This window comes from Cloeon dipterum, chromosome 4 (assembly GCF_949628265.1).
Source record: "Cloeon dipterum chromosome 4, ieCloDipt1.1, whole genome shotgun sequence".
NCBI lineage: Eukaryota > Metazoa > Arthropoda > Insecta > Ephemeroptera > Baetidae > Cloeon > Cloeon dipterum.
In genome coordinates this window covers 6,698,556-6,716,564 of record NC_088789.1, presented here as the reverse complement: position 1 = coordinate 6,716,564, position 18,009 = coordinate 6,698,556, and the positions used below count along the sequence as shown (strand labels likewise).

Below are 18,009 nucleotides of genomic sequence, written 5' to 3'. Positions count from 1 at the left end.
AATCATCAGACGAATCTTTCAATCTTCCATAATCTCCTCTTTTAGATTCTTTATTCTAGTAACAATACGAAGAATTTAATTATAGAAAACAACTTTCCGTCACTGTACAGATTTGGTACGTTGATAAGTAATTATTTCATGACATATACTGTTTGCTCTTTTTAAATGTAATTAACCTTTGGCAAGAGATTCCATATTTTTCAAGACTTTTGACGCAGCAATCATGAAAGATTAACAAACGTTTTAGTGCCAGTGTGTTGATTGATCAATAGAGTACAAGCTTTTTAGTCTTCTTGAATTTTAGTTATTCTATACAACCAAGTAAAACTGCAAAAGCGCAGATAAGAAGCGTAATTATCATAAGTTATGCGCGTACCTCCATAATTATCTTAAGTATTGAAAAAGGCGTGGCTGAATCTCGCACATTTAACATATTTTGCGGCTACCAGTAGATTCATTAGGTTTTTCAGAAAAGATTAGAAAACCGTCTCAAAATTCGTTGTGAAAGAGAAAGGAAATCAGCTAGAAGATTTATCAGTGCCAGAGATATACGCAGATTAAACAACAATAATTCTCGCCTTGTCGATTGCAAATTTCATTTTTTCAGATCACATCCAATGTCGTGTAAACAGCGCAAATTTGTCAGCTTAGTTAGAATAGAATAGTGTGTGAGTGTGAAGCAGTCTCCTTGCATGCAGTGCTGTCAAATATCAAATTATCGCCAAGTTCCTACGCGGAAGCAAAAAATTGAGATAGAGCAATTTGTTTTCTTAATTTCAAGAGGGTTAGTTAATTTTCAAATTTGGCCGTTTTGAAGTACATTTTCATTAGGGTATGAGATACTGTCGAAACATCACGACGACTTATAAAAATAGATCTTACTGCACTGCTAATTGTCGCTCAAAACGTTGTGTCTTTATAGAGATTTTCTTCGTCTACTATTTCGTTCATTTTTGTGTTTAGTGTGGATTAAAATTATATAACAGTTGAGATGAGACATATTTACATCACTTTAAATGAGAAGGCTTAAATACAAAATGATTGTGCTTTTACATCATAACAAATGCAACAGTAAAATTTTTTAAATGCTAATGGGATCCTCTGCCGCTTCATCGCGCGCATTCTGCCGTTTTTTGGTTTGGTATACAAGTTCTTTTAATAATTATCGGGCTTGAGACACATCAAAAACATCTACGGTGGTTCTGGCCTACGTATTAAACAAATGCGCAAACACTTCCAGAAACCTAGAAAGACACCGAAACATGACATCAATTGATATATAAACATGAAAATTTGGCAAAAACTTTTAGGCCCATGTAGCGAGATATTTTGATTTCATGAATTTTCTCGACAGAAGGCGGACCGGCAGAGGAGCCTCACTCAATCGGCGTTTCGGTTTCTCAACCCATTTTTTTTAAATCGTCCAGACCTGCACCTTTTCGGCAACAATGCACCAGTTGGCGTGGTCGTAGTACGAGGAGATGATGTGCAGGTTCTCCACGTAACGGTCGATCAGCGCGTCCAGCTCGCCTTCCTTGAAGACGTGGTAGTACCTGTGGAAGGTGAGGGCTCCTCCAGACCCCAACGGGCCCCCGCAGCTGCCCGCCGAAGAGGACTGCAGCGAGTCCTGCGAGGTGCTGCCGCTCAAGGAGGTTTCGTAGCTCTCCGTCTTGGTCACCTTGGGCGGTAGGTTCTCCAGCTCGGGCCAACCTGACGAAGCCGGCTGCCTCGTGAAGAATTTGCGTTTCCTACGAAGACTGTCCTCGTTGCCGCTGCTGTCCTTCGAGGCCTCCCTGCGCAACTCAGGACTGCTGATGACGCTTTCCTCCCAGCTGACCTGTCTGGTCGGCGGGTCAGGGCCAGTCAGGGAGTTGCTCGGGCTGCACTGCTTGGTCTTCAGGGCGGTCACGGGCTGCAGCTTGGTCTGCTCCTCGACCGGCTTCTTCGGCTCCAGCTGTAGACACTCGATGTCCTCGTTCAGCTTGGCTAGCTGGTTTCCAATGTCGCTGTTGATCTCCTGCAGACCCTGAAGGTACTTCTCCGCGTCCAGCTGCTGCTCCTTGTCCAGCTGCTCTTTCCTCAGCGTTTCCGAGTACTTGTCGATCTCCTCGAGCAACTTCTCGCTCAACTTGTCGGCGAATTCGGTCAGGTGGCGCCTGCAGTCCTCGTCGGGCGGACGCGGAGGTACAGGCGGCGGGGACACCAGGCCCAGCGCGGCCAGCTTCTTCCTGGCTCTCGGACTAGACTGGATCACGGCGTCCACGGCGCCTTCCAGGGTGCTGGCCACGCTGGCTGCCGCCTCAAGCAGGGATGACGACGTCTTTGGCAACTCTATCAGGCTGTCCTCGCTGATGATTAGTTCAGACGGCGAGTTGCGGCCCGTGGACACGCGTCCGTTCGGCTCCATCACGCTGATTACTGAGTCGGGTGACGACACTCCGCTCGAGTCGCTGTCCAGGTCATCCGTTTCCGGGTTGAAGAGCTCCAGGCTGAGCAGGCGGGGAATGGGTCTGGTCGGCTGGCCCACGGGGTGAGCGGAGCTGCGGCGCACGAGGGGGAACGAAGGTTGCTTCGAGGGCGGAGGACCGCGCTGCTGCAGAAGCTGCTGGATGCGGCGCAGCGTTTCCGTCTTGATGGTGCCGGTGGTCTTTGGGGGCGCTGGCGGTTCCGGTTTTTCTGGCTTCACCTCGACAATGACCTCGGGGACAGGCTCCAGGATGATGGGTGGGGACGTGGCCTGGCAGGGTGGGGACTTGTTATTTTCAGGTGGGCTGCTGAATTCAGTCTTAGGCTCGGGCTTGGGGATGAAGATGACTGAAGCGAAACTGTCCTCCGAGTCGACGCTCGTGTCGCTTTGCAGACTCGAGTCTTTGCTCGAGTCGGAGTTGTCCTCTCGCGAGTGGCGTCGTCCGCCGACGCACGGATTGTCCTCGTCGGCCACGCGCCGCAGGGGAGACACCGGAGGAGGTGTCGGTGGTGGTTGCGGGGTGGTGGGAATAGAAATGGTGGTGCCTGACGGGTTTGAGCCGTTTTCCCCAGTGGCATCGCCCTTCCAGCCTTGCAAGATTCGCACGAAGCCATTTTTGAAGCTCTGGCTCGCAACCTGAAACGCAATTCAAGTCAATAATGTACGCGTAAGATAATAATGTGTTTTAAATGCATCAAAAAATTTTATCCTCAAACTATGAAGCTTTAAAAATCATCAAATCGATTTTTAAAATAATTTTAACATATTGCGAATAGTTTTATGAAAACGGTTGCTTGTATTTGTAAACGAGAAATTTATTTTGTTAAAAAAGAAATTAATAATTTTACTGGCATTGGATCTTGATCGCAAGACACTATTTTCACCAAGATTCACGGCGAATATGGTTCTGATAATTGGTTAAATAATGACTCAATTGAATTAAAATTTCATGAATTAACTATCGTGCATAAAGTCTCAAATTAACAAACATCAGATTGTACGAGAAAGAAAACTGAATTTATATACATTTTGCAAGCATTTACGCAAATAAAAAAGGTACATTGCTGATGATCATCATCATGTTTGAAGATACGTGTTTTCTAAAGGAAAATCTATGTAATCATGATGCATTTATTAAAAACTGAAAATTTTAGAACTAGAATATTCTTGAGTTTTATCTTACTAACACTATATACCGTATTTCCTTTTTTCGAGATTTTGAACATGATAATAAATATCGCAGAATTTACAAACAGTCTGTAATCGATTCACAGAGGTAGTTTTAGTTTTTAAACAAGACCTAATAGAAAAGCTAAGTAATAAATTTCTGTTTTTCAAAAAAAAAAATACCTTTGTTGCGTCAGAAGGAGATGTGCTCATGCTCGTGGTCAGTTTGGTGATGCCAGACTTGAGTTGTTGGAAGCGCGGCGACGCCAAAAGCGTGTCCTTCAAGGTGCCGAAGCGTCCTCTGCTGTCGCCGAGGAGCTGCTCGTTGAGCGACGCCTGCTTGGTGATGTTCTGCCGCACTCTTGCCTTCTCCCTCTGCCTGTGGGTGGCCATCAGTTCGTCGTTCAACGACCGCTGCTTGGGCACGCCGCGGCGCGGGTGGCCCACCTCGGGCAGCTGCCGCACCAGGTCGCGCATGTCGGCTCGGCGCACTGGCAGGTCGGGGCCAGGCCGGTCCTCTGCCTCGCGGGCCTCGTCCTCGTCGTCCTCGCACAAGGACCGCTTCTGACGCACCAGCGGCGAGCGGTGCACGGCTGAGGCGGCTCCGGTTATGGTGGCGGCGGCGTTGGACGCCGGGGGCGGCACTTGGGGCGGCGTGGAAGATTCTGAGTCGACGGAAGACGCGGGGGCAAGCGGAAGGCGGGCAACGCTGGAGCGCGACCGCACCAGGCTCTCGGGGCGCGCGGTGTTCAGGATGTCGCCCAGACTCTGCGACTTCGAGCTGGGCTCCAGTCTTTTCGGCGGCGTCGGCGCCCCGCACGCCAGCGTGCGCCGCCGCCGCGGCGCCGCCTCCGGACTACTTCCGTGGTCCACGCTGGTCGGCAGCGACGGCTCCACGTCTTCCAGCCGCCGCAGCTCGATCGGCAGGTCCAGCGCGTCCTGCAGTGAGTCCTCGCGCGCCGCCCGACGCTCCGTGAGAAAGGTTTCCGCGTTCTCGTGTTCCTTTGAGCACGTCCACGAGTCGAGAAACCACGCGCGATTCCGCGTCCCACCACGTCTGCCTCCAGCCAGTTTCTGCAAACCATTTTGAAAGAAATTGAAATATTCCCTTTTTGTTACAGCAATTGCAAATAAATTGATATCAATTGAAATCAATTTATAGTGAACATTGCAAAAAATTACCTTAAATAGTTATACTCTACAAGGAACTAACAAAAATTGGCCGGCTCTATATTTTAAAATTTTAAAATAGCCACCCATCCTTAGTAGTCATAAGTCATTTCGTTATTTCGAAAAAAAATCCATGATACAATGAACGAGAATATTGTCGGATTTGAAATTTTCCCCGGAAAAGTTATAGTCAGATTTTAGTTTACACAAACTTAAAAATTTTACGCATTTTAAAGTCACTAAAATTAAAAAAGCACAACCAATGATAATTTGCAACATATTTTCCAATATAAATCTCACTGCAAAAAAACGACGAGATGGGTTCGTGTCTGGTTGTTATAATTTTCCATGTTACCATGTTGAGTATAAAAATTTTCCACGGGTTTGAATAAATTCCTCTCCTTAATATCAGGTTGTCGTCATAAAATAAATTTCACGAAGTGAAAAAGTAGAAATGATACACAAACCAGTATTTACGTCATTATTAATAGCCAAAATGCCCCGTACCATAAAACATCCAACTTTGACGTTATACTATATAAGGTTGGTGAAAGTAAAATATAATCATAACTTTGCTAAAACTTTAAATGGCTCGCTCCCAAATGTGTATATATTCTTTTAGAGCTGCACGCGATCAATTGGTCCTGTCAAATCCAACCAAAAAATTTGCTCAAAACAAAAATAAAGCGAAAGTTCAGACGCACCTGCAAGGCTTTCCTCACAAAACTGTAACACGTTTCATTAGGACTGGAAAGGTCGGAGCTTGAGCTAGTAGGCCTTCCTGGATCTATCGAACGGCCCTTCCTTGATCGACCCCTTTTCCGAGGCTGGTTGGCCGACATAGCCCGGACAGATCTTGCGGAGTCGCTGTCTGAGGTTTGCGTATAGGCGTGATAAGGCGTCGGACCGGCGGCCTCGCCCTCCTCGCTGGTCGTGGTGCAGGTAGTGGCTGTCGACGCCAGTTCCAAAGAGGGCGTGCTCAGGTGTTGTTGCTGTGGTCGGTGCCACGGGACCAACACGTCTTGCGATTCAAACTGGAAAAATTAAAAAATTTAATAGCGGTTTCGATATAGATTCATTTTCAAGAAGAAAGACAGTTAATGGTTTTGATATCTTACTTGCGCAATTACCAAAATTATCCAAACCATGAATATCACTAAAATTTAAACTGCCATGTTCGTGAATAGAAGCCGTCTTTTCTGATGCTCTCTGCACAAGCCTTGAAAACTCAATCAGGAGATAAGAAAGCAAAAGCTTGCTTCGTGTCCAACTTTTCCAATAAATTATGAATGCCGCATTCGCAATCAATGCCGTGTGCCTTTGTTTTCCTTCATACATTCACCACGGCTCGGATGCAACCCAAAAACTTTTCTGTTTCACTTTTTATGGTGGCACCAGTTGTTGGGATAGTAAAACAATGGATTTTATGCTTGACCCGACCCTTTTCGTCCTGCGTCTATTGTAAACAGAGAAGGAGAGCACCGACGCTCGAAGAAGCTCGTTTCCTGCGCGCCGGGAGAGCCTCGTCGCCTTCGCTCGGCGCAATTTCTTTCTTAATCAACGCTCTGGTGCTCAATCTCCTGAGGCGTCTTGTCTTTTGAAAATTCAACCAGGCGAACAGGAGGGCAGGCCTCTGCCAAATAATGGGGTATATAACAATGCCGGCCGGCTAAAAATAGGAACGGAAAATAAAATTGAATACCCCATAAAAGAAGAAAAATAATAAAATAAAAAGGGTTGCTAACACGCACCAAACAGACGTATCAAGATCTCTCTCTCTCTCTCTCTCTCTCTCTCTCTCTCTCTCTCTTTCTTTCTTTCTTCTCTCCCATGGAAAACACGCGATGCTGCGAATAATTGGCTATAATTCCATTCGCCTCATTGTTGGCTTTTCAAGTTTTTTAGAACTTGTATATTGGCCGACTAATCGAAATGCTTCTCATACAACAAAAGTTGTAGCAGAATTAGATCCAGCTTTGCAGAAACGATTTTTTTAGTATAAGCAATCCACAGAAAACGTAAGAAAAATTCTTGTATTGTATAAAAATGTTATTTAGGGGACAAAAACCCTAACACTCTAGAAGCCTTGTTGAAAACAATCCAAAATGTTTCAGTTTGTTCAGCGATTGAATCTTTATTCCTATTTTTCGAAAAAAAAACAAGTAGAATAAAAATTCATTGATTATGATGAGCAGAAAGAAAACAATACAACTCGCGACCCATTTCGACTGGTATAAAAAATTAAGCTCGTGGCAAACTTGCCTCGGCACCCACTTGCAAATTAACTACGCCCTTGACTCACCTTGCGATGCCTTTGTTCCATGGCCCACACGGAGATGAGCATCCTTCCCCCAATGCGCAGCACCCTTGCCAACTCCCTGAGGGCATTGACGCGCCGCTCGGTGGTTGCGAAGTGGTGCACCACAGCCACCGAGAGGATCGCGTCGAAGCAGTCGTCTTTAAAGGGAAGCGCCAGGTTGTCGCACACCATCACCTGCACGCACAGTTAATTAATTGTGGCTAGAAAGGTCAGAGGAGAACTCATTCCGGCGGGAACGCACCTCGTGGTCCTTTTCCCTGGCTAACTCTGTGAGACGAGCGCATCGATCAACCCCGATTTTGAACACATCTGGGTTAATGTGCAAGTACTTGCCGCTCCCACAGCCTGAAATTTGATAAATTAAAATTGATTTTCGATTTATTTTAGTTATAAAGGAAACTCTTTGGAAGGTAGGTTTTACATGATAGGGTGAATTCATGAATTTGAGCGATTTTGGGCAGCGTTGGAGTTTTTGCTCTACAACTAATTATTGTATAAAAGATTCAGAGCCCAGAACAAACCCTTATGGGAAAATTCTAATTTCTACCTCAATGTAAAAAATAAACCACCAGTGGAATCGTCCAATCTAAAATTGTTTACAAATCGAAATACTTTTAAATCAAGCTTTATTTTAAAATAAATTTGGAGATCATTTTGTTCATGCATCACATATCGTCTAATCGAAAAAATTCGTCCGCTGAACATGAATTCAGTTAATTCCTTAATACCCATCTAAAACGTAGCATCCTACGCACTTCCTTTGAATCTTTCAGATGCTGTAAAATTTCTCATGTGATAGAAATTTTGCATATTTTTAACAAATTAGAGTTTCGGATAGCGTTTGATTTCTTAAAACCCTCATTTAAAATGATTTAGTTGAAGTTTTACTAGACAAATTATTTTAAACGTTGAATATTAATTGATATTGCTCAAGACCTCACAAAATGTCGAACCACTTTGAAAGTAATTTATTTCAAAGATGAAAGGGGATGAAAAGTATCAACGCCTAATTAGAAATTAATTTACAATGATGAACTTTGTGCCACTTTCCCATAAAACTGGCTTAAAGAGACAATATCGCTCCGGCCTTTGAACAAAACTTTTAATAGCGCACAAATTGAGAAAGGTAGCAATATGCTTTTGCGAGAATTCAAATCATGAGGCAGCTGCATGGCGGTCTCTTATCTGGCGGGTCGTAGAAAGAGCGTTTTCTGAACTGCCGTGCACAAGAAGAAGCCTTTTATTTTAACGAACACGCCGGAGCCAGATTGAATAAGAGATTAGGCACGCCGCCATCGGCTGGTCTCACGTGCGCCACACAAAATTCCATCAGCAAACACAAAGAAAAAGCACTCAAGGAGCTGCGGCGCGCAGAAGAGCGGGCGAAACCGAATTTCGGCCCTCGTGCGGGCGCAGAAGTTAAATAATGGATGTCGGGGAGTCAGGAGGGAGCGTCTGCTCTCCGGACCTGACGCAAACGAGTCGAATTCACTCACCAACATCACAGACAAGTGAGCCAGGCTCGAGATCCTGAATGAACTGCCGGACCCGAGGCCAGATCCGCGCGCCATTCGAGCCCTCGGAACCCTCGGCAGAGCAGGAGGGACAGTGCGTCGAGATTTGGTCGTATACGTCGTGCACGTAGGCGGTTTCGAGTGCCACTGAACGGCCCTCGCGCTCCACGGCGGCCATGCCCCGACACCCGCCACCTGTAACGTGAAAGATAAACAGTGTGTCTTGTTAGTATTATAAATCCGATTTGGGATTTTGGGCTGACGTTGCGCCTGGGGACCAGAATAAAACTCAACCACAAAATATAGGGAAGTTGTTCATCATTGGATGCGATATTGAGAACTTTATTGCTGTGTTATTGTGAATTATATCTGTCCAAAGATTCATTTAACGAAGAATGTTCATAATTTATTTAATTTTATGAATTTTAATCACCCGTTTAAATTAAAAAATTCAAAACTATTGTATTCGAGTGGCAAAATCTTTGAGCGAATTTAATATAAAATATTTAATGAATATCAAGAGAAAATTGTAACACAAGCATTGCTAGCTTTCTAAATTAACTATAGCCTGAAAATCCTGGTTACTTGTTGCAGATTCAACATGTGTTGCCGACTAAGGTGTTTGAAGTTGTAAAAATCGAAAGTATTTCTACACGGAGAAAGAAAAAAGAGAAATTTGAGTGTTGATCCTAACATATTAATATATTCTTAGAGGAAAAGCTTACTGGCCACAGTTAGCAAATTCTAAATTTGAAGATCAAGGTTTAAATTTGAACTTGATTGAGTTATGAAGCACCCCTTCTCTAAACGCTAGAGTAGCACAAAATTATTGTATTTTCGATTTTACACAAACATGGAAATTATGAGTAAAAATTTATGGCAAAACAACTCATGTTGCCACCCTGATTAAGAATAAAGGGTGTAATTTTATCAATGTGAATAATAATTTCTGTAGCAACAATTAACATTTGCAGATTGTTCTTGACATTCTCTCTCTCTCTCTCTCTCTCTCTCTCTCTCTCTCTCTCTCTCTCTCTCTCTCTCTCTCTCTCTCTCTCTCTCTCTCTCAAGTTTTGAACTTTTTCTAACAACCAAAGAAATCTTCTGTCCCTATTGCGTGGAACAAAAAAAAACTACTTCAAGTGGATGAAGAAGGAGTAGATTGAAGATCTCGATTCACAGAGCACGTGTTGGTTTCGCACGCGGAAAGGAAAAAGAATTCGAAGTCTTTTTACTGCATGAGTCAACATGCGTGTCATTTGTAAAGAGAATGCTACGAAGCGAGTGGGAACAATTTTCTTTCCCGCTTCCACCATAGATCCTATCCTGTGTGTGAAAATCTCTCCAATATTGCCAAAAGTTATCCAATCTCTAAAAATGTCACTCAGACTTTTCACAAATTGAAGTTTGATTTGATTTTTTGTTTGAATCTCACAGCGAATGTAAGCGATTTAAAAAATAAAAAAGGAATATCTAGCCTATTAAACTTTTACCCCGTAAAAGATGTTATGTTACGGCATATTTTATTTATCGTGTTCCTAGAAATATACAAACAATGTCACTCATAAAAAGAAATGCAAAGTACATAGTGTAAAAAAAATCGTCAAGATCGCTCCCTTTTATTGAGTAATGTGAAATAAAGCGTTCTCATGCAGCAAGTTGTTTTACACTCGCAGCTCCTGGTTCGTCAGTGTGATCAAAATTTCATGCGCTGACCCGAGAGGCTGGAGCTCGTCGTTTTTCACCGCGGCTGCATTCAAGTCGTGTGTGCGGCTGCTCCGTGGCAGCAGCCAGCACCTAGTCGGGCTAAATTTTTAATGGCCATGCGCACTTTGGGCCATAATGCGACCCAGAAGTGTTTGTTGCCAAATGAATAGGCTTTTTATACACGTCGAGGGCGCGGACCCCAACATTCATACTGCGAGCGCGATTTTTCGTCGGTTGACACCGTGGTGCCGTGTCACGGAATTCCAATTTATGTATGGCGGAGAGCTCTCGCGGAAATCGCGTTTGCGTCACCAAAGCAAACCCGGCTACCGCTTCCACGCTTACGGATTTGCAGCCAAAAGCTCCCATGCAAATTGCCGACGACGCGTTTGCAATTCTAAATTTAATCAAACAAAATGGAAATTCGCCGCGCCGCAGACTTTTGCTCTTTTGGCTGGCAGTGCGGGAACTTTGATTGTTTGCGATTGTTACGCAACAATTATTCCAGCTCGGATTAATGAATTAATCAGCATATCTTTTGTCTAAAGTTTGTGCGGCTTCTCGAATTGTGTCGCGTATATATTAGTAGGCTCAGCATTAATCGATCGAGGCAAGGATGGAGCTTCTCGAGATAACGTGTTTTGCAGCCTTAGGCAATATCTTGTCAGAGATGCTGCGCAGGTTGCATAACATCAGAAAGGTAAGAGCGCTCTTGTTCATGCGTCATGCGCAACGATCGGCTTCAATTTTTTCCTCCTTGATTTGTTTGTTAAATTTGTAAAACGAATTCAGAAACAAAATATATTTGAGTTAGAACATAGGGTGATTACTCTTTTAACAAAAATTCATCGCAAAATGTATGCTAAAGCGGATGGAGTTAAGGTGAGAAAAAAACTGCAAAATTTTGTTCTTTTTAGATGGTGAGCTCTGTCTTCTAATAAAATTCGTTTAGAGGAAGGTTCCACTCATAAAGCAGCATAACTTTGGATCGAAGTCAGATAAATAAAAATAATTACGGTTAAGCAGTTTTTTTTTAAATAGGTGAAATAAAAGTTTTGCCCTTTTTTAGAATTCTTTTGTCTGCTGAAATATGTGAACTGACAATGATCGGATCAAAATTTCAAATCAATTGGCCGCTTACTGAATCCAGCAATGCAAACAATTTTTTTATTTTAGGTTTTCACCGTTTTGTGAATTATGGATCAGTTTTTGTACAGCATAAATTCTTCCAATATCCCCTGTATGTGCGTTCTATCCTCTAAATTATTAGCTGCCATGAGAAATAGATGGAAAACGTGCTCCTAAATATCAATTTTATTTAATAGATTCTAGGGCAGTGTTTCCGCTGCGGGTGTCAGATGAATAGAAATGAAACAATCGCCAGAGAAAGGAATATCGATCCAGAGAAAACGAACGGTTTTTAAAATGCAACGCTTGCCAAGCTGCGCATTCACATTTATTGCTGGAGGATGCAAGAAATGATGGAAAATTGAGGACGCTGAGAACATCCAAGAAAACAAAAGCTATTCAGCAATGCGAGCCTGCGGATGAAACATAACTGCTGATTAATGACCCTGGTATAAATGTCTACTCTGCGCAGTTCTGCGTGATGTTGATGTTGGAAGCGAAAAACATGGAGCAAGGCTTTTAAGCAGTGCAGTTGCGCAAAAGACGCATTAAAAGCAAAACTGGTATGGCGCGCACGTGTTGTGGCCGAGACTCATTAGAGAAAACTGCCGCTGTGCTGTCTTTACAAAAAGCAATTGAAATCGAGCTGGTCCTGCCTGTGCCTGAGCAGAGTGAGGGACAATTAAGAAAGAGGGCGTCGGTGCCTTTTCTCGCGGGTGGTGCGGCGGGGAAAAAGTCAGCCAGCCGGCGGCTTTAGAAAGAAGCAATCTCAGTCTGGTGCTGGACAAGCGGTCCATTGTGAGTCTTTGCGATAACTTTCAACTTCTCGTGGCATCAGTCCAGCGGAAACTCATTGTGATACAGCCGAGGAAACTGGTGTGCGCGCTCATGACCTCTCGCTCGCCTCTCTCACTCGCCGCGCGACCCGTTTTTCTTGGCGCACTCGACATTCACAGACTCCGTATAGCACACCCTCGTCTGGTGCAGTGCAATTAGGATTCAAGCCAAACACACCATCCGCTCTGGCCGTCCGAAACTCTCTTAGTCCCACTTTTCTCGCCTCGCTGCTGGACACACAGTTATTTATGCACGCTCTCTTTGGCACTTTCAGCTGCTTTGTCGGCCCCACGCAGACTATAAAGGAATAAAATTCGTTTATTCTGCTCCAACGATTCATTTCTTTTACAAATTTTGCAATTACCAGCTGGTGAGGGTATAATTCCCGATGCATAGACTGTCTGGCCGAAAGTAATCTTTGCTTGCTCAGAAATGTGTCACTCATTTTACTTGTATTTTAAAAACCGTATTATTCCCCAAATGGTTTTTATCATTGAGAATGCCCACCCTAGAAAGTAAGTGACAATTCACATTGTTTGAACCACAGGGATTTGATATTTTCCTTGGAATTTATTAAATAGAATTTTTTTTAACTTTATGAAGTAATTTTAAATCAAATTCCCCTTTTAGGTTGGATGCTTTCTTCTCAGATGTAATTAAATTACTTCTCCCATTTCATATAATATGGTAATAATTGATTCTTGAATTCATTCCTTCAGTTTTCGTGCATATTTTGCATGAGATATAATCCCAAAATTAAAGGAAGTAATTATAAATTCCTTTGTTTAATATCCCTTCTCAAAGGATGACTGGAATTTAAGGCTTGTGAATTTTGTAAGAGAGGGATGTATTGCAGGGAGTGGCGACATGTATGCAATTCGTCAGAACATGCGAACTCAAATTTTTGCCTTCGCATCTCATCCTAATTTAATGCATAACTCAGATTTTTAAATTTATTTATTTTGTTTATACAAAATCTCTAAAAAATCTAGGATGTTCAGTAAAAAGTATAATAAACAATGAATCCAAAATATATAGTGTGAATTTTAATTACCAAATAATATTTTTTGCGAAATATTTGGTGCATCTAATGCAACTCTGAAATAAATTAAAATTGTATATACTGTTAAGTCTTTAAGTGTTGCGTACACACTGTTAGCGTTAAAATGCTTCTCTTGTAGTCTGCGTCTCATTGCCAGGAATTACAAGCTAGGGACGAAAGTGAGAGTGCTGAGCTCGCGCTTCTGGGCAAAGAGCGGAAAAATCCGTTCGCACACACACACACAGCAGGCGGACGAAATGCATTAATTTAACGGGCTTACGAGTCGCGCACGGCATTTGAATATTGCGTGTCTGAGTTTTCAGCCGGTGCTGCCGAAAGCGCACATTAAAAGATTAAAAAGCGGTGGGGAAGAGCCGAAAGGAAAACACACGAGATGAAATAAAACGAGCTGACAAAATTCCTGGCGAACCACGCGCAATTTAATTTGGCCAATCTCGTCGTATATGCCGAATCACGCCCGTCTGCATAACGGGCTTTTGTGCTCGGCGCGTTTATCGACTTATTTCGGGGCCGTTATCACGTTGCAGACACAACTCAAATTTAGACCCTCACGTGTGTCATGCCGGAACACGCTCGGTCTCTGGCCTATTTTCATTCAAATTGCGTACATTATCTTATTTTTGCCGACAGAGCTGCAAACACAAAAATATACGCGGCAGCCGAGGCACGTTTAAATCATGCCTTAGCCACCACTTTTCTCCTGTGGAAATAACTTGCCTGCTGCCGCTATTTACTTTATCTTTGTGGAGTTTAAATTTCCTTCGCAGGGTTCTTTCGGCTGAATATGGAATATGCTAAAAGCTCTTTGAAGTAAAACTCTTTTTATTTTACATTTGAGATAAAATGGAAATTTTGATACTAAACTGCTCTGAAACAAGGTTAATTTTTACGGGAAAGCACAAAATTTAATGTTGAGGAAGATAACCCAATCATTAAAATTGATGTCAACCCCTATGCATATTGTCGGAAACCAACGGGAACTGACTAAGGAAGGCATCAAAAAATCTGTATAATACTAAAACTATTAGTCAGTTCTGAATCTAGCAACTTTGTGCTTTTCATCCATACAAGAGCGAGAACGGGTTCGTATTTGTTTGTATGTTTTTTAGTTGGATGACTACCTAAATAGTCACTCTTTTTTTTCATTCTGACAGTGAGAAAAAATATTATAATTACTTAAAACGAAATTAAATTGATCCAACAACTGTGCAAGAAACTACCAATCGTATCAAGAAAAGATTATATTGAAAATTTAAATTTGTCTAATTGAGTATCAGCAAAAAACGTCTGTTGTCCATCGCTATGGCACAACACTAAACCTGAAATTGTTTTGTTATCTTAAAAATTTCCATATTTCGTGCTCTCTAAAAAGTTTATTTTGCGTCGTAATGCATCAATCACGAGTAATTTATTTCATTTTTCTCCTCATTCAAATAATATTATTCATTGAAATTGATAAGAAAATGATGATTTGATATACATGCAGGAGCAAGTCAAGTGTGGAGATTAGCATGACAAATTTCGCGGAGGCTAAACAAACTCATTCAGAACTTTGCTGATACGACCCGGGACTTCTGTTTACAGATATCAAGATGACATGCCACTGGCTGCGATTGGTAATCCTCTCAGTCATTACTCATGCACTACCGCAACGCACACGCTTCAATGCACTTTGTCCTCCACCGATTGCTGTGAGCAAACACCCATTCACCCCGTAGCCGTCGCGTCGCAGGCTCCAGTTTTGTGAAAGCATCAGACTTTTGCAAGGCAGTTTCCATCACCGGCCGCATACTCATATCTGCCAGTTTTTCCGAGCGCTCGCTCGCATATTTTCCATCGCGGGAAAAGGTTCCGGTTCGCCGTATCAAACATCATCTCGATGGCACAACTTTTGTCCGTCGCTCGTACGCATAGGGTGAGTGGAAAAAAAGCACAAGGCCGAAAAAGGAAAACCCGGCAGACAGAGAGATGGGAGAACGCGCGTTTGCCGGGGTCGACTTTTTACGACTTATTTTATCGGAACTTCCGATGAATTTTAAGCGAGCGCGCACAGCCAACTACTGCGAATAAATCACGATCTCCACGTTTTGGGAATTAGATTTGCCGGCTTGTATGCGTGTTGCTTGTTTGCCGGCGCGGCGAAAGAGGCGCCAAAGTTTGTGCATTTTGCGCGATGATTAATGCTTATTTAGACAGCGCGCGCGTCGGGAAGAATGAGAATTTTCACTCGCCGTGACTGGCAAATCAATATAAACGACGCATCCTCGTGCGAAATCACCGGGATTACGTTCATGCAATCTCCATAACTTTTTATTACGTGCCCATGGGGGTTGTATGTTTTCACTTATTAGCGACTTTTAATGTGGTTTTCAGGTAGGTTTAAGCACGAAATGTGAACAGATTAGGGTTTGTGGTGTGTTAAATTTGTAAAATATCTATTTAGAAGATTCGCTTAAAATTATTACTGCTCTGGAATCAATATCGGCATTATTTTTAGGGTGATGCGAGGTGACATCATTTATTGATCGTGTTTGAAGGCAACTGCTAGTTCCTTTTCCCTTTGTAAATAGTTTTAATGCGTGTTATAAATTGAACATTTCTTTGAACTTTGTTCGTGACTTAGAGCGGATGAATAAAAGCCAATACAATTTATAAAGTCCAATTTGAATGGTAGTGATTACCATTCATTTGAAGTTAAAAACTGCCACCTTACAAGGATGCATTTTACTTTACAGGTAGTGATTTGTGATTCCAGGTATTTTGCCACATTATTCATAAATCAATAAAAATCGTATCAAAATTTTATTAAAAATTATATCTGTGCACACGCACTAAAAAAAGAATATTTATTTACGCTCCCAAGTGCAGCTGACATTTTTACCCTCATAAACTGGCTTCAGTTTATAAAAGCTTTTATAAACCTAGGTGCACTATCTAAGAGGCAAACATTTCAACCATGCATTTTTTGGGATTTTTTTTTTATTTTTGATCATTTGAGTTTGTATCCACTTATTCAGTCACCAACAAACTTTGCAGCAAAACCTGCCTGTGTAAACTTGTTAAGCAAACTTGTATTGCCAAATTCTCGCCTATGAACAACGCAACCATGGGAAATTTTGTTTTCGTCAGCAAAAGTTTTCAGCGAAACGTCACGGAAAACTTTTCGCACTTTCATTGTGAGCGAGACGCAGTTCGTGCTCTTTCCCTAGCGGAAAAGCCGAAAAAGGCTTTTGCCGAATTCAATATCATTGCCAGGAAAGGAAACCATCCACCAACGCATTTCCGGCTTCCCTGTCTGATTCCAATAAAGTGGCTGGCGCGCCAAGTGCATGGCAAACACTGCCCCCCGCCAACGCACTTAAAAGCCGCTCGCTCGTTTTCGAATTCGCGAATTTCCATCTGGAACAGCGTGTCCGAGGAGCACGACGTGTGTCAACAAGTAGGTCAGTGTGAGTGCGAGTGAGCGGTATTTAAATCAATAACGAGAGACACCAGTGAGCGCAAAAAGGAGAGAGAACATTGAATAATAAATTGGGCCCGGCGTCGCGCACACACACACACACTCATTCGCCGCCCTCTCATCCCTCCCCGGTAATAAGAGCGAATTTTCATCACGGCGCGTGTTGGGACAATAAAAAGCAGCGCGTTTGCATAATCGTAAAAAATCATGGCCAATCGCCGTCTCGGGGAGGCCTCCCCGCGCCGCCAACGGACGTGCTGCTACACGTGGCCTCCGGAGGCGGCCCGGGGGCCTCGCGAGGGGGCGGCCAACTGCGGACTGCAGCACACACGGGGCGAGAGAGAAAGAGAGAGAGAGAGAGAGAGAGAGGCACACGCGCTATGCAGCGGCTCAGGCCCAATATTGATCGGCGTGTAAAACGCGAGAGCCGGAGCGTGGCGGAGGCCGGGGGTGGCCTGCGGGGGCGGCACGCGCTCACCTTGCCGGCGATCACCACTCTGCTTGCCTGCGTGCTGTCCTCGTCATGCCCAGCTGCCAACTGCCACCGGGGGACGCGCGCGGGGGCGGGCCGGGAGCCGCGTCGGGGGCGGCTGCTCGGGTGGGGGCGGTCGGCCTGCTGCTGCTCGACACGTGTCCACCGACGGGACGGCCTCCAGCACCGCTGCCGCCGCCGAACTGGCTCCGTCCAAGCCGTCCTCGCTGCGAACTCAGTCCGAGCCGAGGGCGGGCAGGCGGCCTCCCTTGAGAAAGAGACACGGATGACGTCAGCGCCCCCACCACCGCGCGGCGTCTGCCCCGCCGCCCCAGCTACCCTGCCGGCCCACCACCTGCTGCTGTGTGTGTGTGTGCGGCTGCGAGAGAGAGAGAGAGAGAGAGAGAGAGAGAGAGAGAGAGAGAGAGAGAGAGAGAGAGAGAGAGGGGGGGCAGAAGAAAGGCTACGTGTAATTAGCGGCTGCTTATCGGCCCGCGAATTCTCTCTGCTAGCTGACACGGCGGAGAGAGAGCAAGACCGTCTAGTTTCCGTCCCTTTTGCCTCCCCCGGGATCGATCTCTGTGCCCGATCGATCAGTTGCTGATCGCCCTCGTGTTTGCTGATGGGTTTCGCGGTTTGTGTTTTCTTTCCGGTCACGGTTGCAGATAACTCTCAGGGGTAGCCGAGCACACTCGACGCTTTTG

At 44.1% G+C, this 18,009-nt stretch overlaps 1 protein-coding gene across 1 annotated transcript; it reads right to left on the bottom strand.

The window, feature by feature from the left end:
- Positions 1–22: 22 nt before the first annotated feature.
- Positions 23–17,589, bottom strand: fid (fire dancer). Its single transcript, XM_065487542.1, has 7 exons — positions 17,312–17,589; positions 8,621–8,833; positions 7,366–7,469; positions 7,107–7,298; positions 5,509–5,838; positions 3,818–4,708; positions 23–3,103 (listed from the first exon to the last, which is right to left on the bottom strand). Exons 2-7 carry the CDS (start codon positions 8,814–8,816, stop codon positions 1,415–1,417), a joined length of 3,402 nt encoding a protein of 1,133 aa, XP_065343614.1. The 5' UTR covers positions 8,817–8,833; positions 17,312–17,589; the 3' UTR covers positions 23–1,414.
- Between the last annotated feature and the right edge of the window lie 420 nt (positions 17,590–18,009).

Excerpts from the sequence above, each read along its gene's own strand:
- fid (XM_065487542.1), bottom strand. The coding sequence starts at position 8,816 with ATGGCCGCCGTGGAGCGCGAGGGCCGTTCAGTGGCACTCGAAACCGCC. Across the intron at positions 7,470-8,620 it reads CTCACTTGTCTGTGATGTTG|GCTGTGGGAGCGGCAAGTAC; the intron begins GTGAGTGAATTC and ends ATCAAATTTCAG. Across the intron at positions 7,299-7,365 it reads CCAGGGAAAAGGACCACGAG|GTGATGGTGTGCGACAACCT; the intron begins GTGCGTTCCCGC and ends CTGTGCGTGCAG.